At 44.9% G+C, this 24614-nt stretch overlaps 1 protein-coding gene across 2 annotated transcripts in view; it reads left to right on the forward strand.

The window, feature by feature from the left end:
- Atg2 (Autophagy-related 2) overlaps positions 1-24614 on the forward strand; it is an 85137-nt gene that overhangs the window by 1860 nt on the left and 58663 nt on the right. For both annotated transcript variants that reach the window (XM_077665917.1, XM_077665918.1), the window contains exons 2-8: positions 5726-5894; positions 8945-9109; positions 11593-11698; positions 12934-13126; positions 19713-19883; positions 21614-21710; positions 23636-23815. In XM_077665917.1, coding sequence (XP_077522043.1) covers positions 5726-5894; positions 8945-9109; positions 11593-11698; positions 12934-13126; positions 19713-19883; positions 21614-21710; positions 23636-23815 — 1081 coding nt within the window. The remainder of the gene's footprint in view (positions 1-5725; positions 5895-8944; positions 9110-11592; positions 11699-12933; positions 13127-19712; positions 19884-21613; positions 21711-23635; positions 23816-24614) is intronic.

A 24614-nucleotide genomic window follows, 5' to 3' on the forward strand; every position in this document is an offset into this window, starting at 1 on the left:
CTTTTCATAGTCAGCTTCCAGCCTTCAGCTGACATCAGGCAGAAGAACAGCTAGCTGCACTGTTTCCACTGCAAAGCAGTCAAGGGAACAGGATTAAGGTGTATTTTGAAGCATTAATCTTAAGGGCGGGAGCTCACAGGGCAATATAGAACCTCTCTGGAAGAGGTGGGGTATGTGTGTGTGTGTTCTGGGGTGGGTGGGGGTTAGAGGGGTTAATTTTGGATAGGGCAGTATAGTTGGGTGGGTGATGTACCTTCTGCTGCTTCTTGCTATGACCATGGTCTGCCACCCCTTTCTTTGAAAGGGCCTTGAATGACAGTGGGACATGCTGGGAAAAGAAGGGAAGGGGTAGAGGGGAGAACCCATCTGATTCCCCATGGTACAGTGCTACTGTTCCTGGAAACAGGGTGGCAACAGGGTGGTGGGGGCCCCAGGGAAGGGGGGGGGGGAAGTCACATGAGTTGGGGTAGGAACAATGGTGTTCACAGAGAGGGAGGGGGGGGGGAACAGGGGACAGGTGTGGAGAAAGGAATTAAGCCAGAAGGGGAGTGGTGGTAGGAGCTCAGTAGGAGTAAAGCCCCTCTGTTGTGGCTGCCTGGTCCCCTGGTGGGAAGAAAACTTCATGGAGGGGTTTCAAGTAGGAGCTGACATCCTGCCTGCAGAGTTCAGTACCTCTTCCTGGTAAAGAAAACACAGGACATATATGTCTGTCTTGTTGGGAAAGAAGGCCAGCCAAAAAAATGAAGAAAAAAAACAGGGTGTTTCAGAACCACTTCCTTGGAACCCTTCCCCCCTCTTATATCCAGGGTCAGTGACCTGTGGGTGGATGACTAAACAGGGGCTTAAAAAGGCAAGCTTCAACTGGTCCCTAGTCACACTTGTTAAAGGAGTTCTTTTTTTCGTTTTTTTTTGGTTGGGGTTCTTTCTAACTTAAATTCCTTTCCAAACCAGACTAAAGGGTACTTTAACCAGACAGAGCTCTGTCCAATGTTTCCTTTTGAGTTATCAGTCCTGGCTCACAAACAGGCATTGAACTTATCTTGGGAGTCCTTAGTTCTAGCTTGAATATAGTTATTGCCAGCCAAGTGCCATCTAAAAGGGAAGGGGGGGGGGGGGTGGCTGCTGCTTAGCCTCACCCTCCTTTACATGTAAAGGAGAGAAAGTTGATTCCCTTCATAGATATTTTTTGTTTTCCTCTGTGTGTGTGTGTGGGGGGGGGGGGGGTGCAAGGAAGGAAGGGAAGTGATCAGAATGTGGAAAAATAAATGAACACTTTTAGCCAAAAGTTTTAATTTTTGTGTCACAGCTACTGACTGAGAAATCTTCCATTTTTTTTTCTGTCAAAAAAAGTGAGAAAGTGTTGATTTTGAACATGCACATGAGAACATGTACCATCAGTGTCAAATGAATAACTGAAACAATAGCACAGAACAAAACTATTTGCGGCTGGAGAAGAAATACACCTTAGGTTACTTGACATTTTCATGCAGCAATCTTTGTGACATCACAGTGAAAATCGACTGCACTAGTATTCAGTCTCCCTCAGCTAAAATATTCCCTTTTACTGTTTACATTTCAGTTGTCCTGTTCATGTTACATTTGGCGCTGGCAGTACATCAAGCTCCTATTTTCTTGTTTCTCAACAGAACGACACCAAACAGCTAGCTGTCTATTTTGCATTTGCCAATTTTTTGTCTTGTTATTCCTGGAAGCATGTGTAAGTTTTTTTTCTTGGGAAAGCAGGAAACCTTTGAAGAAGTTACTGGCACCTTTGAAATCAGTTGGAAATGGGGCAAAATTTCATGTGGACAAGGAAAATCGGTGGTTGCAGATAAGCAAATTGCAACCAGGAGCTGATTTATGGGTTAGTCTTGTGAGGGGTGGCTGGTGTGGGAGGAGGTGGTCTTGTTTACATTTTTTATCAAAAGAATGGAGTTCAGCATGGTGTTCCTATGTAAAGTTTCTTGCTTGGTGGGATGTAGGGCCTATATATCTGTCCTTGATTGCAACTAGGTATGAAGAACTGACAGAGGTAGCTTCGTTAAGAAATTAATGGCACTTTCTAGAACTCGAAGAAGGTACTGAGCATAGTTAATGCAGTGCTTTTTTGGGCAAGAACACATGCTGATGCAAACAGGGCTTTTTTAACACTACTTTCTGGATCAAGTTCCTTGCCTGCTCTTTATCATGCTCCGTTAGTGAATCCAGTGGTCCTTCATTTCCCTGGTGTGTGTTTGCTTATTTCTTTTGCCAGGTATCAAGGATAAATCACCCAGAAGTGAAATACTTCATAAAGTGGTTTAAACCTCTTCCCTTCTTTTTCTTTCTCACTCAGCTTAGTTTGAAGCCGCCGCGGTGGCTCAGTGGTTACTGTGCTCGGCTGCTGGCCCGAAAGATGCGGGTTCGATGCCGGCCACGGCGGTCGCGTTTTGATGGAGGCGAAATGCTAGAGGCTAGTGTACTGTGTGATGTCAGTGCACATTAAAGAACCTCAGGTGGTCGAAATTGCCATAGCCCTTCACTATGATGTCCCTCGTAGCCTGAGTCGCTTTGTGTCATTTAACCCGGCAAAACCAATCATCATAGTTTGAGTGGTTTGTAAAACTGAGTTGTGTGTGTATTGTAATAATAATAATAATTGGTTTTTTGGGGAAAGGAAATGGCGCAGTATCTGTCTCATATTGTAAAAAGATCACTTTTTGTTATGGCTTGTTTTGCATATGATGGGGCTTGTCTCTTTGTGGCAGGAGGGTTCCAAACCAGACATTTCCATAAGGCAGTATTCAATTTTCGAAAACTAAAGAAAGGAAAGCACTGTAAAGTGTGTGGAATTGCTATAGGATGCCCACATTTGTGCAGGGGAGATACAGCGCTAGAGGGTGGTATAGTTGAGAAAGCATTTGACAGATACGAGCATTAATCACACACTGCCGTGGCTTCATCATTGGTTGGCTCTTATATTCAAACCAATCTCTCGTATTATTTTTTGAAGCGAGTGTGAACTTTGTTGCTTGGAGCAAGCTTGAACTGTTTGTCTATACGTTAACATGATGTATGTGTCTAAGACGCTGAGAACTGTTGTACACAGTAATATGTATTGTGAAGATTAATAAGAGTTTTGTTAAACCTGTAAAGATGTTTTATTGGGGTATATTTGGAATTTTTATTATTATCGTGAAGGTTCAGGTAAATGAGTAAGTTTTGTTGTAAGCATTGTTTTGCTGCTGCCACAAGAATTTATAGCCAGATTTAGGTCGTTAAGTGCAGTTACCATTGTCTTCTTATATATGCCACACTTCTGCTTTGATGTTTTTCTGCATTGTTTTATGAGGGGAGTAAGCACCTTGATGTACTTGTGATCGCTTAGCATTGAAGGTTTTAGGGTTTTTGAAACGAAATCTAAGTGAGCCATGAATACTCAGCATATTTCTTCCCATTAGTGGATTTTGAGGAAAGAAATGTAGTAACTGTCTCACTTCTCGATGGACACCCCAACTGTGCTGTGCAGTGAGGGAAGGGAGGAAAATGGCAGTGCAAGAAGAAAGCAGTAGGTGCCACAGAAATGTTGTAGTCTCACTTCTCATTGGACACCCCAACTGTGCTGTGCAGGGAGGGAAGGGAGGAAAATGGCAGTGCAAGAAGAAAGCAGTAGGTGCCACAGAAATGTTGTAGTAACTGTCTCACTTCTGGATGGACACCCCAATTGTGCTGTGCAGTGAGGGAAGGGAGGAAAATGGCAGTGCAAGAAGAAAGCAATAGGTGCCACAGAAATGTTGTAGTCTCAACTCTCGATGGACACCCCAACTGTGCTGTGCAGTGAGGGAAGGGAGGAAAATGGCAGTGCAAGAAGAAAGCAATAGGTGCCACAGAAATGTAGTCTCACTTCTCGATGGACACCCCAACTGTGCTGTGCAGTGAGGGAAGGGAGGAAAATGGCAGTGCAAGAAGAAAGCAGTAGGTGCCACAGAAATGTTGTAGTAACTGTCTCACTTCTCGATGGACACCCCAACTGTGCTGTGCAGTGAGGGAAGGGAGGAAAATGGCAGTGCAAGAAGAAAGCAATAGGTGCCACAGAAATGTTGTAGTCTCAACTCTCGATGGACACCCCAACTGTGCTGTGCAGTGAGGGAAGGGAGGAAAATGGCAGTGCAAGAAGAAAGCAATAGGTGCCACAGAAATGTTGTAGTAACTGTCTCACTTCTCGATGGACACCCCAACTGTGCTGTGCAGTGAGGGAAGGGAGGAAAATGGCAGTGCAAGAAGAAAGCAATAGGTGCCACAGAAATGTTGTAGTCTCACTTCTCAATGGACACCTCAACTGTTCTGTGCAGTGAGGGAAGGGAGGAAAATGGCAGTGCAAGAAGAAAGCAGTAGGTGCCACAGATGTGTTGTAGTAACTGTCTCACTTCTGGATGGACACCCCAATTGTGTTGTGCAGTGAGGGAAGAGAGGAAAATGGCAGTGCAAGAAGAAAGCAATAGGTGCCACAGAAATGTAGTCTCACTTCTCGATGGACACCCCAACTGTGCTGTGCAGTGAGGGAAGGGAGGAAAATGGCAGTGCAAGAAGAAAGCAATAGGTGCCACAGAAATGTAGTCTCACTTCTCGATGGACACCCCAACTGTGCTGTGCAGTGAGGGAAGGGAGGAAAATGGCAGTGCAAGAAGAAAGCAATAGGTGCCACAGAAATGTTGTAGTAACTGTCTCACTTCTCGATGGACACCCCAACTGTGCTGTGCAGTGAGGGAAGGGAGGAAAATGGCAGTGCAAGAAGAAAGCAATAGGTGCCACAGAAATGTTGTAGTAACTGTCTCACTTCTCAATGGACACCCCAACTGTGCTGTGCAGTGAGGGAAGGGAGGAAAATGGCAGTGCAAGAAGAAAGCAATAGGTGCCACAGAAATGTTGTAGTAACTGTCTCACTTCTCGATGGACACCCCAACTGTGCTGTGCAGTGAGGGAAGGGAGGAAAGTGGCAGTGCAAGAAGAAAGCAATAGGTACCGCAGTGGAGAGCTGGGGAATAATTTAGACCACCTGGGGTTCTCTGGCTCAGTAGTCGAGCGCCCTAACCACTGAGCCATTGTGGCGGGTCCCTTATTCTAGGGAAGAATTTACTGAAAAGTCTTTGTTGCCAAAAGCTGCATGAATGGCTTGGCTCGAAATATACTTGCGAATGCTGACTATTCAAAAGTGGCAGTGGCACAGATGAAGACAACGGCGTGGACAGCAAACACTCAGCATCGTAACTAACTAGCAGTTTGTGCTAAGTTTTATCCAGTACACAAATGCGCAGTAGAGTTATAACCTGCAAATAGAAATGTACCAACAGCTTGCTGAATGCTTCATTCAAAGCACAAAGTGTGAAGGTATTATAATTTACTGAAAATAAGTGGAAACATGCATACATAATCTTTTATTCTTTCAATCTTTGTGTATTATGTTGATTGGGTCCATGCATAGAAACATCATTGTCAAAGTGTGATATTGTATGCACAAATGCACATTCACACGCTTCACGCAAATAAGAAATAGACTTGCGACTGATGTTCCCAAAAATGCAGTAGTACAATCATAACATTAGTGTGATAAAGCAAAGAGAACATTGGTTTCTTAGTATCGGCATGACAGTTACATACAATTGTTTTGAGTTGGCTCACTTATTCTCACTATTTTTATTCTTATTTTCACTTATTCTTAGCCTCCATTTTTGTACTTTTGACGCAGGGCCTCAATGACTTGGCTGACAAGTCCAAATTTCCCTTCCGTTTTGTTGAGGGCTACATCTCTACTGTGGAGGTGTCCATTCCCTGGACCAGGCCCTTCACAGACAACAGTGTCTTTGAGGTCGATGGCCTCTTACTCACTGTGCAGCCCAAGGAGAGGATGGATGACGGTATGTGGTGGTGTTGCCACCTCAGCATTCTGGTGTTGTTTGGAATGGATCAATGCTTTTACAGGGTCCCCTAAATTGTTTGTTCTATAGGATAAGCTGTCTGACTAGTTGGTGTTGCATCGTTTCTTTTTTCAGTAGCGCGTAGCAACAAGAAGAGGGAACATGGAAAAACAGGAGGAGATAAGAGCGGTGATTTTTTTAAACCTTTTTTCTTTTTAAAGAGTTGAACTTAAACTTTGTTTTGCCGAACCACTGCATAATACCTAAACAAAATGTCTGCCAGGTGTACGGATGTGTGCAAAAGCAAAAAATAAAAAATAAAAATAAATAATGAATTATTCTGCCAGGATCCTACACTTATGCAGGCAGCAAGCCAAGCCCGTGTATCATTAACAAAGAGCAGCAAGAATTGGTGAATGGGCAGTTGGAACACTGCGGAAGCCTCGCTTGAAGAAAAGTCCAACAGCTAACTCGGCTAGAAAGTTCTAATGCGATTTTAACTTTTTTTTTTATTTTTCTAGAGAATAAACAGTAGTAACGTGTGAAAAGCCAGTAGTAACAAAGCTAAAAGCAAAAAAATTAAAACGTGGTGAGCACTAGTTGGTATGCAAGGGTGGCACGAAGATGTGGTAGGGGTGAATGACCGCATTAAAGGGAAAGTGATGCACGTGAAATTTAAAAAAAATTTAATTTGTAAATGAAAAGCCAGCAATTAACACATGAATAGAGGATAAATAGACAAAGTTGATAAAATCAAGACAGTTGACAGGCTAATATAAGAAACGTAGGGGCTTGTAAAACATGTCAATAAAACCAGTGTGCAGTCAGATAAAACTAGAGCCGAATGCAACCTCCTTATCCGAAAGGGAAACGGATGGCATGTTGACGGTTCTCCTTTGAGCTTCGAAATCTTGTCAGCCTCCACTGTTTTATGCGTCAGCTTATTGTGGCATTTTTTTTTTTTTTTCAAAACACTTCTCTCCTTGAGCATAGGGGAGTTCTATTCTTCACCATCGTAGTTTTGATAGTGAGCAGTCAAGTTTCTTAGAAGTGGCGCTGATAAATGATTGTGGTGCTCTGTCAGCCTTTTGTTGATACGCTGGCCCGCTTGGCCATTGTGCACCTCGTTGCATGACAGTGGGACAGAGTAGATTACGTCTTCCGTGCATGTGACTAAGGGGTTTTTGTGCCACGTGGTACAAATGACTCCCCTCTTTTTCATGCCATTTACTCTTCCACAAAGTCTGGACAGGCTCCGAGGAGCTGCAAAGACCGCGTCTACTCCAACTTCCTTTCCTGTTTTCTTGAGTTTATGTGAAACTTGGTGCATGTAGGGAACAACGGCAACCTTTTTGTTTCACTCTCACTTCAGCCGAGGTGCCGGAACTCGTGTGTCGTAATGTTTCTCGCATGTTCCGTCCTCGTGTTGCTAGGTGCTGGTGAAAAAAAAAAACTCTTTTAGAGCGCAGTTCTTAAACGCCTGTTCGTGGCTTCTGCATCATAGTCGGTGGTGGCGGCATAACACACCACCTGACAACCATGGCAGGTAGTAGCAGAGTGAAATGCCACCTGCCGCGGTGAAAGCGGAGGAATGGACAACTTGGAAGGTGGCTGCCACGGGAAAATCCCAGAGGATGGCTAGCAGCATAACACGCCACCTGCTAGTGGCAGGTGGCGTGTGAAGAGCTGCGTTCTGAAATTTCTCATTACCGACTCTTGTAATCGTCTGTAAATTTTTTTCCATGTGGTGTGTAAACCTTCTCAGTCATTAGGTCTAGATCACATGCATGTGAACGTCTGAGCCAAGTATAGCATTTCCACGTACAATGAAAGACCTGCAGTATTGCTTTTCTGCTGGGCTGTTTTCCATTCCCCCACTGGTTTTCAAATCTCGATATTTCTTATTTATTTATTTATTTATTCTTCACCTTGCTGTGATGGTGTTTTCATAGGTCATAATAAACTGCACATCTTCAACCAAAATTTTTAACTTTAACCCAATGTTTCGAAGCCGACTTGGCTCCTTCATCAGGGGTGACTGAGGGCAGTAGCTAGGGTCTTTTAAGTATGGAGGGCGGGAGGGTCATATAACATCTTAGCAGAAGATTGAAGGCTGATGTAACCGAATGAGTTCGTTCAAAGTCGCTAATGGCAAATGTTATCGGGAATAGAGCTGTAGAAAAAGCAGATTGAGCAAGGCTGGTGAGTCATATTCCTTAACTGGCATTAGGGACATTTAGAGTAGGGTGGTCCTATTGGTTAGGGACACAGGGGAGCAACAAGGTGCCACTGGACACCCTATCAATTAGGGACATACGGGAATAGCGGGACACCAGTGCACATATGCAGCGGTGTCCTGCTATTCCCCTACGCCCCTAACAGATAGGGTCACTCTATTCTAAATGTCCGTGTTACATAATTGGGTTGCATGGATGATAAAAAAAAATACAGAGGCAATCACCGGGCAGTCACAAGCACCTCATAGTGCCTGTGATGACATATAGCCTCCATACATGTGTAGCTAAGATGGCAGCAAAAAAACAGCAGCGATTTTGGATGTGAGAACATGGGAAGCTTGTAGGGGATTTCATGGGAGCTTGTTGCTAAACAGGTTGCTCCTTGATGTGGTTGTTCCCTGTCTCGTGACCAGTCTGTGTTGTCCCAGTGCCTTTAACAAACTAATGATTATTGTAGTGCATGTAAAGACCGCTTGATTTTTTTTACTGCAACAGCAGTTAAGGGCAGTTTTCCCAGTTCTGCGTCGCCGGTGTAGCACTAACGAGTGCGAGTAGGAACGAAGGAGGAAAGGGGAGCAGCGCTGTGCCGTATCATGGACCCGTGGCTACCCCTGTCCACTGCGGTGCAAACTAGTGCTTGCGGCGGTCGCTTGTGGTGCGATCAGAGTGGTCGCGCCAAGATCACAGCCGGAATAAAGAAAAAGAAGAAGACATATATTAGTGACCAGGTGCTCTGTGTTCTTTTTTCTTTTCTCCGAGAGTGCAGTGTGCCATCACTGCTCTGCTCTGTTTTGTTGTCATCTCACTGTGCAGCGTCCATGTTTGAGCCCATGTGGGAAAGCATGATGATGTCCAGCATGGAGCGGGCTGAGAAGTACCTGAAGGAGGATCCACTGGACATTGAGAAAGAAGATTCCTATTCATCGAGCAGCGACCGCATTCCGGGCTTTGAGCAGTTTGCCCAGTCCATCGAGACTGGTGAGTAGAAAGCAAGGGGCACTTCTCTACTGACGGGTGGGTCTTTTGAAGTGTTGCCGTGGGCTTTGAAGGAAATCTTGAGGACAGCTCTAAAAGACGCATGTATGGCTTGCAAAATTGCATTTGAAAGTTCACCCCACCCCCTGATTCAAATACAGGACGTCTACATAGAAAAGGACTCCGGGACAACTGTTTCGAAATGAATGTGGCAGAGTATCCCGGCATCTAGGATCTGTGTCCAAGAAATTGTGCAGACGCACTGCAGTTTACTCTTGAAGAAGATCCGTGATGAATACGTGTATTTTTTTTTGCCTTTCATAGATCACTTACTTACTGAAGCTCCATTCTTAACAAAAGCAGTCGCTTTGCTGTCACAATGTGTTAGTCTATCGATATGGGCCAGCTTCAGTTTGTCCTCAGTGCTCCTTTAGAAATAGGGGCACTGAGGGAGAATATGAACAAAAATTTGGGCAATCAGGAAATAGGGATGGTCCTCAATGTCCCGTTTAAAATGGAGTCACTGAGGGAAAATATGGCCAAACATATGTGCAATTGGGGAAATAGGGACAACCCTCAGACCCTTTAAAATGGGGACACTGAGGGGAAATATGGACAACTATATGGACAATGGGGAGAAAATAGGGAAGACCTCAGTTGCCACTTTAAAATAGGGACACCGAGGGAAATGTGGATAGATATATGGGCAATAGGGAAAATAGGGGGCCCTTATCGTGAAGCTGTTGTCCCTTCGAAGTGACACTGAGGACAAATTGAAGTTTGCCTGTGTTGATAGACTGCCGCATTGTAATGGCAAAGTGACTGCTTTAGCTGAAAATGGAGATTCTTCAGTGGGTTATCTATGAAAGGCTGAAAAAAAAAACAAAGTACAGGTGTCATCATCACATTGTTATCGGTAGTTCATTCGCTTCTCGACAGGAATGTTGGGGAAGTGGACACTTCGTACTTGGCTACTTGGCGTGTGAGTATTGGCTAGGATTCAGTCGTAACAGTACGACTCTTCTGGAGGCGCACTTCCAAGAAATTACTGTGTTATTTTCCATTCTAACCTGACACTGAACATTCACTTTCGTCAAATTTATTAAAAAGGGCAAAATGCACAAATAAAAGCATTTGACTATTTCGTTACTGTAATGAGAGAAAGTCACCCATCGCATGCTGCAATGCTTTGCGGAGAAGCCAATCTAGCTCACATTTGCCACTCGGCTTTTTGCGGCCTCTGCAATTGCTGAGAGTGGCTTCGAAGCGGTGGTAAAACTACAGAAAAGTGTCTCCTAGTTGCTGTTCTTTGGCTGACTAAATTTTGCTTCTCAGGCGTTAGCTTTTATAGAAATTTTATAATACAAATTTTGGCTATGTCGAACCATTTTGTAGTTTTTACCTAATTGCTAGTATAAGCATCTACCACTGTATTACCTTTTGTAATTTCCATCTGAGTAGATCGTCACAATTGGTATGGCAGATATACTTTTTGTGCTTCTGCAATTTTTTTTGCTTTGCTGCTTCTTTAGAAATATTTTTAGCTCGAACTAATAATGTAAAAAAGTATGTTTATCAATCTATATTTTGATGTATTATATCTTACTTTGAAAATTTTTGCTTGCTGTGGAAAATTTATATCAAACAAACTTTGAAGACTGCTTTATTTCATGTAGTGTCAGAAAAAAATTTCTAGCTGAAAGAGTTTTTGCGTTATTGTCTTATAAACTCAAACCTTTGGTGGCTACTTAATAAATAAATTGGAAATATTTTGTATGTTCCAGAATGTTTTTAATATTTTTTTTCTCCAAGACGTATTATCTTGTCAGTTTAATCTTTTTCTAAGTTTTTGACTTCTGTGTGTGTTTGCCGATTTTTTTTCGCCATAGCCACACCAAGTATTTGTGTGGAAAAAATGTCTTCTGAAAGTACATTCTATTTCCATCACGTTTATGTAAGTTTCATTTTTTTTACACCTCACATATTTTGCAGGAAAAAATTATGCCTCGGACCTATCAAAACCAGTCCTTTTTCCCGCGGTAACGAAAGAGTTAATTTCGTGCCCACAGAAGGAGACCATCGCGGCGCAGCTTTGATTTTGCAGCATTATCCACGCCTCCGGCCTAACTCAAACCAAGCCAAATGCAAAGTGTCCACTTACCAGCATTCCTGCCGCAGATAAAGTGAAGAAACTTGCTTAGACGGGGGTTACCTTTTTTTCACTCTAGGTAAGTTTGGGAAACTCTGTTCCTTACACAGCAGGGGGACGTAAAAATTCCCCTTGTTGTTCAGAGATGTGTTGAGTGGGGCTTGAGAAAAGCTGTCTTCTCGGTCCCTGAGGTGTGCCGTCATTGTGTTTCCACACTTGGCGTTGCATGCTTTAGAAGGTGCGGAAAATCCAAGCTGATGGGGATAAATACGTGGTGGGGATAACATTAAAGACAACCCATGTATTTATCCCCCACCCCATTGCTTTGCTTCCGCAGTGCTGAGCAGGATCAAGGTGAAGCTGACCAATGTTGTCGTCAGGGTGGAACACTTTCTCGGGCCTTCCTTGAAGCACGGCATCGCGCTAGAACTGCGCTTTGCATCGTGAGTGCTTTCTTTATGACCTCTTTTGTGCCTTTTTGTGTATCATGAACTTTTGTTGAAATAAGGCTGAGCACTGATTCGTCAATTTGTAATAATGACCAAAATAAATGGCCAGGCTATGCGGAGATAGTACCCACGAATACCCACGAAAAATCAGCAAGGATTTGCGAAGTCTGAAATGACTGTGGTCTAGTAGAAATTGAGTGGTGGTTTTGAGTGGGACACGTAATATGTGGGAGAGATAGCCAGTGTTTTATTATCTGGAAAATTACCGACACAGAGGAAATGGAAGTGTAGTCTGAGATGGCACGAATACAAGGCAGCATGGTGAACTTCGAAAAATCATTCAGGAGGCCACCTGTTGCATCACAGGAGCTATAAGAAACCTTTAGTCGTGCCGTGGACTTGACTTGGCTTTTCATGGCAATGGCCGTGGTGACATCTGAAACGAAAAAAAAACAAAAAACACAAAGGTGCAGACTTGTTGCGGCAGACAGTTGATCCTACTGCCAGGTCATGGAAACTGAAGCTGAAACAGTATCAGACACTAACATGTCAGAAGTTCAGCCATGGAGGCAAATTTACGGTTTGTGATCATGCTGCCAGTTTACAAACATTAACTGCATGCAGTAATCTGCAACGGCTGGAGGTGGGTTAGTTGGATGCGATAACTGTTGTGGGGCAAACACTGCTCATTCAGCACACACAACTGCAGCAAACTTCAGCAGTGATGATGATGACAATGATGGGTATGCGGCCATCACTGCCACCACCACCACCGTCATCATCAAAAGTGCTTTTAACAGAAGAGTGGAAGCAGCAGTCTGCATAGTTATAGCTCCAACACACTAACAATGCTTCAATAACAATGGACTCAAGGTGCACCAAATGAAATAGAATTCTGGCAATCGTGCGGTACAGTAGCTCATTCATCCAACATTTGCCACATTGGAGCAACAAATTATCAGCAGATTTTTGTGGCCACTTTTTTAGATTTTGCAGGGCCAGTTTTCACTTCCGGAATTAGACTCTAGCATGTGGTTAACATGTGCCCCACCAGGTGGCACTCTTGTGTTATGTGAGGACCAAGGTGGGGAATTCTGGGTCTTGGCTGGCAGCCTTTTGTCTTGGCTTGCGGCAGAATTAGACGTATCGGTCTTTGCATGTCACCTCCTGTACACAAGCATCACCTAATGCTCGTGGTTTTTTTTGGGTTGTTCTCTTCTGTGGCGTAGCATCGACTACTTTGACGAAGAAGGCTGCAAGGTTGGCGAAGTAGCAGCTGAAAGGATTGCTCAGCGTGTTCATGAACGCTTCTCTGTATCTACCAAGACAATACTCTTCAACGGCGTGGGCCTTTACACGGACGAGTTTTCACTGGAGAAGCCCCTGGCTGAGATGATGTCGAGGTTGACCACTGACACCGAAGTAAGTGATGCGATTGTTGCGCTTCCAAGACCTTGCATGGCACTGATGGTTATGCTGGTAATTTGGCTTGCCTACATGCCTTGTGGATGCCTGAAAACCATAATGAATATTTAAAGGGGGTGAGGTCATTGGACCAAACATTTTTAACGCGATGTTTAGCGGCAATGTCTATCGAGATACCAGCAACCACAGTGCCACTGGCAGCATAGCGACAGTTTGCCTTTTTGAAACATTGGAGGAGATTATGAGAAAGCAGAGTTAAACTGTGCAAGAAACGGGGATTAGCTGCGAAATAAAAAAACCGTGGCATCCCAGATTTTTTCCATGTACGCTATGTGTTGTGCTCATACCTAACCTAACCTAACCTAACCTAACCTAACCTAACCTAACCTAACCTAACCTAACCTAACCTAACCTAACCTAACCTAACCTAACCTAACCTAACCTAACCTAACCTAACCTAACCTAACCTAACCTAACCTAACCTAACCTAACCTAACCTAACCTAACCTAACCTAACCTAACCTAACCTAACCTAACCTAACCTAACCTAACCTAACCTAACCTAACCTAACCTAACCTAACCTAACCTAACCTAACCTAACCTAACCTAACCTAACCTAACCTAACCTAACCTAACCTAACCTAACCTAACCTAACCTAACCTAACCTAACCTAACCTAACCTAACCTAACCTAACCTAACCTAACCTAACCTAACCTAACCTAACCTAACCTAACCTAACCTAACCTAACCTAACCTAACCTAACCTAACCTAACCTAACCTAACCTAACCTAACCTAACCTAACCTAACCTAACCTAACCTAACCTAACCTAACCTAACCTAACCTAACCTAACCTAACCTAACCTAACCTAACCTAACCTAACCTAACCTAACCTAACCTAACCTAACCTAACCTAACCTAACCTAACCTAACCTAACCTAACCTAACCTAACCTAACCTAACCTAACCTAACCTAACCTAACCTAACCTAACCTAACCTAACCTAACCTAACCTAACCTAACCTAACCTAACCTAACCTAACCTAACCTAACCTAACCTAACCTAACCTAACCTAACCTAACCTAACCTAACCTAACCTAACCTAACCTAACCTAACCTAACCTAACCTAACCTAACCTAACCTAACCTAACCTAACCTAACCTAACCTAACCTAACCTAACCTAACCTAACCTAACCTAACCTAACCTAACCTAACCTAACCTAACCTAACCTAACCTAACCTAACCTAACCTAACCTAACCTAACCTAACCTAACCTAACCTAACCTAACCTAACCTAACCTAACCTAACCTAACCTAACCTAACCTAACCTAACCTAACCTAACCTAACCTAACCTAACCTAACCTAACCTAACCTAACCTAACCTAACCTAACCTAACCTAACCTAACCTAACCTAACCTAACCTAACCTAACCTAACCTAACCTAACCTAACCTAACCTAACCTAACCTAACCTAACCTAACCTAACCTAACCTAACCTAACCTAACCTAACCTAACCTAACCTAACCTAACCTAACCTAACCTAACCTAACCTAACCTAACCTAACCTAACCTAACCTAACCTAACCTAACCTAACCTAACCTAACCTAACCTAACCTAACCTAACCTAACCTAACCTAACCTAACCTAACCTAACCTAACCTAACCTAACCTAACCTAACCTAACCTAACCTAACCTAACCTAACCTAACCTAACCTAACCTAACCTAACCTAACCTAACCTAACCTAACCTAACCTAACCTAACCTAACCTAACCTAACCTAACCTAACCTAACCTAACCTAACCTAACCTAACCTAACCTAACCTAACCTAACCTAACCTAACCTAACCTAACCTAACCTAACCTAACCTAACCTAACCTAACCTAACCTAACCTAACCTAACCTAACCTAACCTAACCTAACCTAACCTAACCTAACCTAACCTAACCTAACCTAACCTAACCTAACCTAACCTAACCTAACCTAACCTTGCTCAGCCCTAGCCACAAAATCGTAGTGCTGTAAAACCTTACTTCAAGGGAGTGGAAAAAAATGTCCGGGTTATCCGAAAGTTGAATTATCTAATAACTGCCGGGAAACTGCCGAAAACTGCTTGCATCATGGCAGATTTATTTGATGAAAAACTGTGCAACGGTCTTGGGCTTTTGGGATGAAATCTCTGCAGCAGTGACAATTTCTTGGGATTCCATCAAATTCTTCATTGCATATCGCATTATCGGGATTATCAGAAGCAGAACTGCTCTATAATGATAATGGTCTCTGCAGTCTCTTTCCCGATGTGACGCAGTAGCAGTGCATCCTCCTTATAAGCGGTGGCACCGCATGTGAAGAGTGCGCAGTTCCGGCACGCTGGAAGAACGGACAAATTACACGGACGAAAGTGAGGGCGACACGAATTGGCACCGAATCGGCATGATGCTTTGAAAAGGGATAGGAATAGTGACAAGTTAATTAGCGTTCCAATCAGTGATGGACCCTCCTTGTTAATGGCGCGCAGCCTGACTTGGCTACCTATGCGTAGCTGTGGACGTGGTGGCAAAACACCAGAAATGAAGCTGCGCAGGTGGGCTGTTTCTTGGCCTGGCAATGGGTGCCCTCCGATTGTCGTCATGCCTGCCGTCACTTGCATGCTAGAAGTGCACTGTGCTATGTGGTTCAGGCCTGAGGACGGATGTTTGGATGATCGCTAGCCAAGTAGGTTATACTTTGACTCGGCGCCGCTTCGAGAGCTCGTCTGAATTAGCCGGTGCGGGCCCTGTAGTGACTGGATTAATGAATGTCCCACGCCATCAATATACATGGGATTAGGGTGGGAATGCCATTACAGTCAAACCTGGATATAACGAAATTGAAAAAAGTTCGCAATTTTTCGTTATATCCAGGTTTTCGTTAGATGCAGTTTTGGGTTAAGACTGGTAAGGATCATGCCAAAACTAAATAAAAATTCGACAGATATCAATTCAAGTGAACTCGCCATTCAAAGAATTTATTTAATAGAGAAAAATGCGTAATTTTCGCTTGCTGTTTTTGCCCAATTGAAGCCACTACTCGGCGCTTCAAGGAAACTAAGGCATCCAGGGCTGCTTCATCGTCCTGCGAGCCGACGAAATGGCGCAGAACGTCCACCACGTCCATCAGTTCCCTCGCGGTGGGCACAGCACAAAACGTATCAGGCTCTGACGAACCGCCACCTTCAAGGCTATCCTTAACGGTTTCCACAAGTGCCGCATCAGTCATCTCTTCCATAGCCACGGCGCCGTTGTCCACGAACAAAAAGTTGCACAGCTCGACACCGTCGGGCACCCCACCGTTCATGCGTAGTTCATCCCACGCTTCTGCGACCTCGGGTGGGCTTGAAAGTTCGTCTTCAGTGACTGTAGCTTGAATGGCCTTATTTACCTGAGCCTTGGCGAAGCAATTGGCGATCACTTGTGATTCGACCTCTTGCCACGACGCAGCAAGCATTCCGATTGCTTGGTAGATATCCACTTTTGTTGGCCGTTCAAGGCGGATGTCCAGGAGCATCTTTTGTATCAATCGACGGCGGTAACAGCATTTAAAGCTGTTAATAACCCCTTTGTCTAAGGGTTGTACCAGAGAAGTGCAGTTAGGTGGCAAATACTGCAGCTCGACGTTCGAAAGCTGTAGGCCTTCCACATGGTGCGCGGAGCAGTTGTCAAGCAGCAAAAAAATGCTGCGAACTTGTCGCTTGACATCTTGGTTGAGCTCCTTCAGCCAGTCGGAAAAAATTGCCCACGACATCCAAGCTTTGGAGTTTGCCACATATTTTACTGGCATCCGCCTTGTTCCTTTAAAACATCCGGATCAGGCATTGCGGCCAATAACCAATAGGATTCGCTTGTCGCTGCCATCAGTGTTGGCGCAAAGCAAAACCGTCACACGGAGTTTACTTTGCTTTCCGCCGCGGCAGTCTTCTCCTTTTAGTGAGAACGGGCGGCTCGGTAGCATTTAATAAACCAGGGCCGTCTCATCAGCATTATAAATGTCGGCAGCTTCATAGTGGCTGAAAATGCCGGGAAGCTTCTCAGCCACCCACGAGGCAGCAGCATCGCTGTCTGCGGAGGCAGACTCGCCAGATACCACTTTTCCGACGACATCGTGCCGGCTTTTAAATCCTTGTAGCCAGCCGTTACTCGCTTTGAAGTCGTCGTGGCCCAGGATGCAAGCAAGATCTATGGCTTTCTGCTGCAAAATCACGCCACTTATGGGCACGTTTTGTGCTCGTCTGTCCAAAAACCATGCAAAAACGGCGTTGTACACATCAGCATACGTCGACGTCTTCAGTCTTTTCTTTTGGGCACTTGTGCCCGACTCCATCGCACTGCGGATGCTTTGTTCTGCAGCAAGAATGGTTGACAGGGCGCTGGCTGGTATATTGAAGCGGGCAGCGACAGCCTTCTTTTTTTCGCCGGCGGTAACCGCATTCAAAATCGAGAGCTTATCTTCAAGCGACAAAACTTTGCATTTCCTCACAGCGGAACTCATCGTAACGAACCGACACCGTAAACACACACCAGCACACGCACGTCAACATGCTGACGAAGAAGAAGAAGGCTTACCATAACTGCGCCGCAACACCACGAAGAATTTGTCATAGTAGTGCCACCTAGTGTCAAGCTACAAAATGAAAGCTTAAAAGTTGCTACGCTTGCCACGGAGCGGCGCTCAACATCATCATCATCACCGAGGTCTGCTTGTTTGCTGCGATTGCAAGCGTTCTGCTCGCGGTCTACTTTACCTTTTAATATAAAAACTTACTTAAACAATATTCATTAAAGTTGCGCACTGCCTGGTCAAATTTCGGGCAAAACATTACAAGATACAGCTCGATGATCAGAGCCACGGATTCGTTACATCAATGTCGACTGCCGCAACGAGTTCGTTACATGGAGGTCGCCTATACATGGGCTTCAATGGGGGATGTGCTGGGGAATTGAAAAATTTCGTAAAATCCAGGAATTCGTTACATAGAGGTTCGTTACATAGAGGTTCAACTGTACAGTTTAAATTTCTGAATTAATTATGGTCGAATCAACGAGGTTTTATTCTATTTCAACTCCAGGCAATGTAGCCTGACCATTTGGAAAGCCGTGGAATTTTAATTTAACACAGCACGAAGCAACAGTTGGTTCTGGTCCGACTTCTTTGGCAGTATAAAATATAAATTCTTCCCAAAACAACCAGTTTTGGCCTCGCTGTTGGTACTATAGTAAGAAAAGATCTATAAGCATGTGCCAAGATTTTTTACTTGTCTCTGGCAGTAAATTGTCCCCTGAAGGAGACATTTTGATCATGCACAGCCGCACCTCGATATAACGAAGTTATACTTGCATTCAAAAACTTTGTTAACGCGAATTTCGTTAAGTCGAGGTTTCTGTGTATCAGCAGCTAAAGCCTAAATAAAGTTAGATTCTTAGAACGCTCCTGGTAGATTGTACCTTGTAAATACAGTAGAATCTCAGTGACACTATTTGGTTGATCCGAATTTTAAATGTATCTTGGCCAGAGTGCGTTACAAGTACGTTATGGCTCGAGATGACGCCAACAATTTTTTCAGGCCACAGTGTATGACACGAGCACGCGAACCAGCAGGCGCTTGCCAGCGGTCACCCGGCATTGATGATGCCTTTCAGAAGAGGCTACTTGGTGACATATTGAGGAAAAAGGGTCCAAACACGCATTGTGGACTTTTCCGGCCAAAAACAGTCCAGCCTAAAAAAAAAGCACCAAGTGGTGCCTGCAACGATGGCAGGCAGCAGGCTTTTGTGCGATACACTAGTGGCTGATGGTGGAGTACTCCCACTGTGGGTTTCATACATACACGATAGATGGCGCAGTGGTGCGTTCTGCTCTGCAGATTGAAGCCCTCTGGCAACATTTCTGCATAAAAGGGCGCATGCAAATCGCAGTATGCCTCTGCTAAAGTTTTCATTCTCATCTGCCTGTCAAGGAGGCTGCTGGTATCCTCATGCAGTGCGCGGGGACCTTGTTAAATAGAAATTGCAGTTAAAATTACGTCTTAAAATTGTGAAAAAAAAGTCTTGGTTTTCACTGGGGTCGAGATTGGGAAACAAAAAAAAATGCGTTACTTCGTGAATTTTGTTGAATTGAGATTTGTTATATCAGAGTTCCATTTTAAACGCTTTTGCGGTGCGTGCTGTCTGGCAACTTGGAATGTTTCCAAGTTGGTACTTTATCGGGCTTGAGGTAATCTCTGCACAAGCGAGGAGTAACTACTGGAGTTCATTTATCATTTGCGTCGCTTGCTTCATCTGTGCGTGTCCTTTTTTTGTGTGTTCTTGTGTGATAGTACCTCGTGTAGTGCCCCAAGAACAAATAGAAGCACAGCTGCTTCTTTTTCACCTCATTTCTTAACGTTAACTTATTGTGGCCTTCTTATTAATGATAGCAGCTCTGTGAATTGGCTGGTTTTAAGGCTATTGTATGCGTATGTTGACATTCTGAGTGAAGTGGTTATGTGCTTGGCCACGAGTGGTGTTGGCAGGATGCCTTGTGGTGCTTCGCAGGAGCCCCAGGAGATGATGGCGGGTTGCGCTGGTGCCTCGCCGCCACTCGCCCCGACCCACCAGCCACCACCTGCAGAGCCCCCCACGGAGCCTATACTCATCTGTCAGCTGACGGGTCAGCAGGAGCTCAGAATACGTTTAAAGCAGGATGACTCTGTGGAAGGATCTGGGGTGAGTCGCGCCGTTTTGTTGCATTGCATTCTCAGCTGCGATATCAGTGGTGGCCTGGTGTCTTGAGCTTCCACCACGTACGCGAGTGTGAGGTGTGGCATTCGATTCCGAGTGCCGCCGAGGCTTCGCGCTGGTTTTTCAATGAGTGCACAAGCTTTCCCTCGGACCAGTGCTTGGCTTCTGTGCAGCGAAATGCTTTGTGGGAAAATGGGGGTCATTGCGCCCACCTCGAGTAGACCGAAATGCATTTACAAGGCAACTGGTGGAACTGCTGCGACAGTTGCACCAAACTGCGCCAAATGGCAAATCGGTCTACACTCTAAACAGGAAGGTGTAAAAAGGGAGTAAGCTGTACTCTAGCGGACTCCCAAAATGGCAAATCGGTCTACACTCTAAACAGAAAGGTGTAAAAAGGGAGTAAGCTGTACTCTAGCGGACTCCCAAAATGGCAAATCGGTCTACACTCTAAACAGAAAGGTGTAAAAAGGGAGTAAGCTGTACTCTAGCGGACTCCCAAAATGGCAAATCGGTCTACACTCTAAACAGAAAGGTGTAAAAAGGGAGTAAGCTGTACTCTAGCGGACTCCCAAAATGGCAAATCGGTCTACACTCTAAACAGAAAGGTGTAAAAAGGGAGTAAGCTGTACTCTAGCGGACTCCCATATAAGAGTGCGCTAGAGGATGGCTTACTCCGTTTTTAAACCCATATAGGCGTAACCATGTTTGAAGTGTGCATGCCTCTACAAAATCGAGTTTTCACTCGCTTTTGCACCACATTTGCGTCTAAAGGTCAGCGAAAAACTTGGTCAAGAATAAAACTGAAATTGAAGTCTATGCTTTCACACGTTGGCTACGCAGTCCTTCCACAACAGTGTCGCAGAAAGTAGAAGTATGGAAATATTCCAGATTTCGAATAGTTAGAGAATAGAATCTGCCGTTAAATCTAGATTTGAGTTCTACCACAGGTTTTGCGTTCGAAGTTTGGAATGAATATCTTAAAATCTCAGGATTTTCCTGCTCCTCTAAACTTGTGGTCAAAAATTGCGGCGTTTATAAACAGCTCTTGCTAGCCTGACGTGTGTGATCTCGTGCCTGTCACGTAAATGAACCTGTGCTTTCCTTGTGTGGTTGATCACCACCAGGTGGCAAAAGCACACGCACCTTAGTGCTTGGGAAAGAAATTCGGCGACGATCATCGAGAGCCGCCGAGGCTACGCTCTTCATTTGTGAGTCTGAAAACTGGAGTGTAGCTCCACATGCTGCGTCATTTTGCCATGTCGTGAAGCAGCCAACAGTTGGCTGTGGGTGTGCTTATGAAGAATGTGAACTGGTGCCAGTACCACTACCATTTTCAAACTCTATGATGCGTGGTACGCACGGAAGCAGCCTGCAGAGTAAAGCAGGGTGACCACTTTCACATTGCACAATTTACTTTCTATTGGAAGGTGTTTTAAAAGGTCATATGAAAGAAGTGCAAGGCAGAAACAAATGCCTCGGATCCAAACAAAACCAAATCAGGCCTTTGGGAGCCCGTTCTAATTAACTGGTGCGAGACTCGTAGCGTCTGAATTAGTGAGCATGCAACGTCATAGGCTTACAAGGGCGCCGGCTGGGACTGTGCTGGCAGTTCGAGTTATCCAGATTTTTGAATTAACGGGGTTCGAATTAATAGGCTTTTATTGTGTATGATTGCTTTTTGTGTGTTGCATGTTTTGCTCTTTCTTCACCAGGTGGATTTCGATGTCAGCCTCGGCCATATGGCGTTGTTTCTCCGTCCAAGGCTGATCCACTTGCTCATCAAAGTGGCGCAAGAGTTCCTGAGCCCCAGTGAGTTATCTTTCAATGCCACCGCATGACTGCACTGTGAACTTGTTGGGAAGGGGTTACATTATTGATTCACCACTTCATAAGAGACACTGAGGACAGCTCCATGCATTTTTGTTTTGTTAGTAAAAATTTATTCCAGGGCTCTTTCCGACTGTGTTGATGCCTGTCCAGCCACAAAAGATGCAGTTGTTGTTGACAAAATTGGATTTGTTGGAGAAAATTTCCCCGCCACATGATTCAAATCCATGACATCTAAATCGAAAAGGACTCGGTGATCATCGTTTAGGAGTAAATGGTGCTGTACCCTAGCCTCTGGGATCCATGCCCAAAAAACTGCGTCGATGCGCCGCAGTTAGTTTGCAATATCGGCCGGTGATGCTGATGCTTGTATTTCATTTTTTTTTTAACCTTTTCTAGCTTAAAAAAGTTGTGTTTTTGGTGAAAGTAGGGTATTTGTCATTAGAACACAGTAATCTATTGGTACAGGCGAACTTCAGTGGGTCCTCAGTGGTTTTTTTTTAATGGCTTTTCTTTGGTTTTTTTCAATGGCTTTTTTACAATCGTTTTTCTTGTATGAGGGAACTGAACATTGCTTTGTGTCATTGTGTTTAGACTGTATATTTAATAGCCGTCGTTTGCATCAGCTAATCAGGGTACCGTAAAAACCGGACTATAGGTCGGACCGGAATATAAGTCGACCCCCTAACCAATTCTAAAAATGAAAAAGATCTTTTTCAATGGGAAAAGTACCGAAAGACATCCTTACTTTGAAACAAATGCGACTCGAGAGGTTGCACAATGGTGACAGTATTTAATTTCATTTAAATGCTGCTTGTATGTACACCCGGCAAATTTTTTAACAATACCGCACACCAATCGGCCCGCGTGTTCGTTTCTGGCACAGGCAAGTACGGCGCCGTAGAGCAAAGCCCTCCTCTTCATGAATCGCCGCAACCAGGATGGCGAGCCTTTGAATTGCGCCCTCGTGAGTCTAGAGGCACGCGCGATCTCTGCCGCTTTCACGCGGATGCATTCGGCAGTCACAGGCAGCGATCTTGCTCGCAGCGCAACGTTTCCTTCCTATTCTCGATACACTACGGTCTGCCCACGAAATGTTTTCTTCTGGTTGCTGCAAGTTGTAATACGCAGCTTCTGCCTCCGCCAATATTGAATGCTCTTTTCGGATACTCCAAATTCGCGCTGTGCCGCCAGGTTCCCGTGAGCTTCCTCGTACTTAATCGTGTTTTTCTTGAAGGCAACGGTAAATTGCTGTTAGCTTCCGCTTTGCATCTACTGAAACGCAAAATGGCGGCACTGCTGCTGATGGCGATGGTGATGGAGGCTGCTGACTTCAGCCACCCATTGTTGCAAGACTTCCGTATTTTTTCCGCCAATGACCGGTATATAAGACGGGGGTCGACTTTTCACCATGGTTTTTTGAAAAAAAATTCGACCTATATTCCGGTTTTTACGGTAGCTTTTGTAACACTTCTGTGAATCTAGCTGGCATCATGAACAGGCAAGGGAACGGAAAAGAGGGGGCTTGTTATGATGTACATGACGGAAGCCAACAGTCACAGAAACCAAGGAGCTTGGGGATTTCTTTTTTCCCATTCATCAGTGGAATATGAATAGAGCAACCGTAACATTTTTTTTTATGTAACCTACGACCTCCAAATTTCGCTGCTTAGGGTGACCAAAAAGCACTCCAAGAGACTGAAGTGTTTGGCAGAATCTTGTTTGTAAACCAATGCTCTGGGACACTGGATAACAATTAATTTTATGCCTTCTTGCTTCCCACCTCCCCCTTTGAAAAAAAAAGAAAAAAATTGAAAGAAAGCGGTTTGCATGCACCTGCATGTAGCACAACCAGGTATCAAGTGAACCTATTCTTCTCTTTCCCTCTCTCTTTTTCATGCAAACAGCTTCCGGTAGTGATCCTTTGTCGGGCAACCTGCGCGGCCAGCACTACAACAAGTGCAAGCCCATGGAGCCGCACCACTTCGCAATAGTTGAGCAGGACCTGCAGCAGCAGTTGCTCAACACGAAGACGCAGCCCTCGCGGTGCCTGGGTCTCAACACAGGCTGGTCTACCAGCTCCGCTGGTAAGTGGGCTGTACATTTGACAGGGCACCTTCTTCCATGGAAGCGTCGGTTGGATGTACTGCTCGCTGTGGCTTTCTCCAAATTACCATGCTCTTATTCACGCCGTGAGCAGGGGGTGTATGTTGTTGTGATTCTCAACCCGATTCATTATTTTGCCACTCTTCCATTGGCACATTGGCAGCTTCTAGATGTGATGTCAGGGCTGATGACTGGTTGACTGCGTTGTTTTTTGTTGGTGCTCTGGCATCAGTGTTGGCGCTGACCGGAAGCATAGGGGGATGAAAGAAATGGATAAAAAAAAAATTGGCGGTGATTTAGCTCTGGTTAAACCAGGACTGACGCGATAGCTACAGCTGGCCGAGTGGAACTTGCTCAGTTGAATTGCAAAGTCAGTCTTTCGCCACTCCGTTTCTGTTGGCATTCCTTTTTCATCTTCGTCCCACTTGACATGGCGCATGCGCAGAGCTGTGGCAGCTCGGTTTTGTCAGGGCGCTGCGCTGCCGGCAGCAGCAGCTGCTCCGCACCATGTGGCTGGTCACGTGACCAACCACGTAATGAACCACATGATCAGCCACGGTGCCGCGCCACCAGCAGTTGCTCCGCACCACGTGACCAACCACGTGACAGCGTGGCGGCGCAGCCATGGGCTGTGGCGCCGCCACGCTGAAGGCTCGAAACGCTGCCGTAATGTAGCTATCGCTACAAAATTGGCAGTGGTTTAGCTGTGGTTAAACCTGGAGTGACGCGATAGCTACAGCTGGCCGAGTGAAACTTGTTCAGTTGAATTGCAAAGTCAGT

The sequence above is a fragment of the Amblyomma americanum genome, chromosome 5 (assembly GCF_052857255.1).
Source record: "Amblyomma americanum isolate KBUSLIRL-KWMA chromosome 5, ASM5285725v1, whole genome shotgun sequence".
In the NCBI taxonomy this organism is placed as follows: domain Eukaryota; kingdom Metazoa; phylum Arthropoda; class Arachnida; order Ixodida; family Ixodidae; genus Amblyomma; species Amblyomma americanum.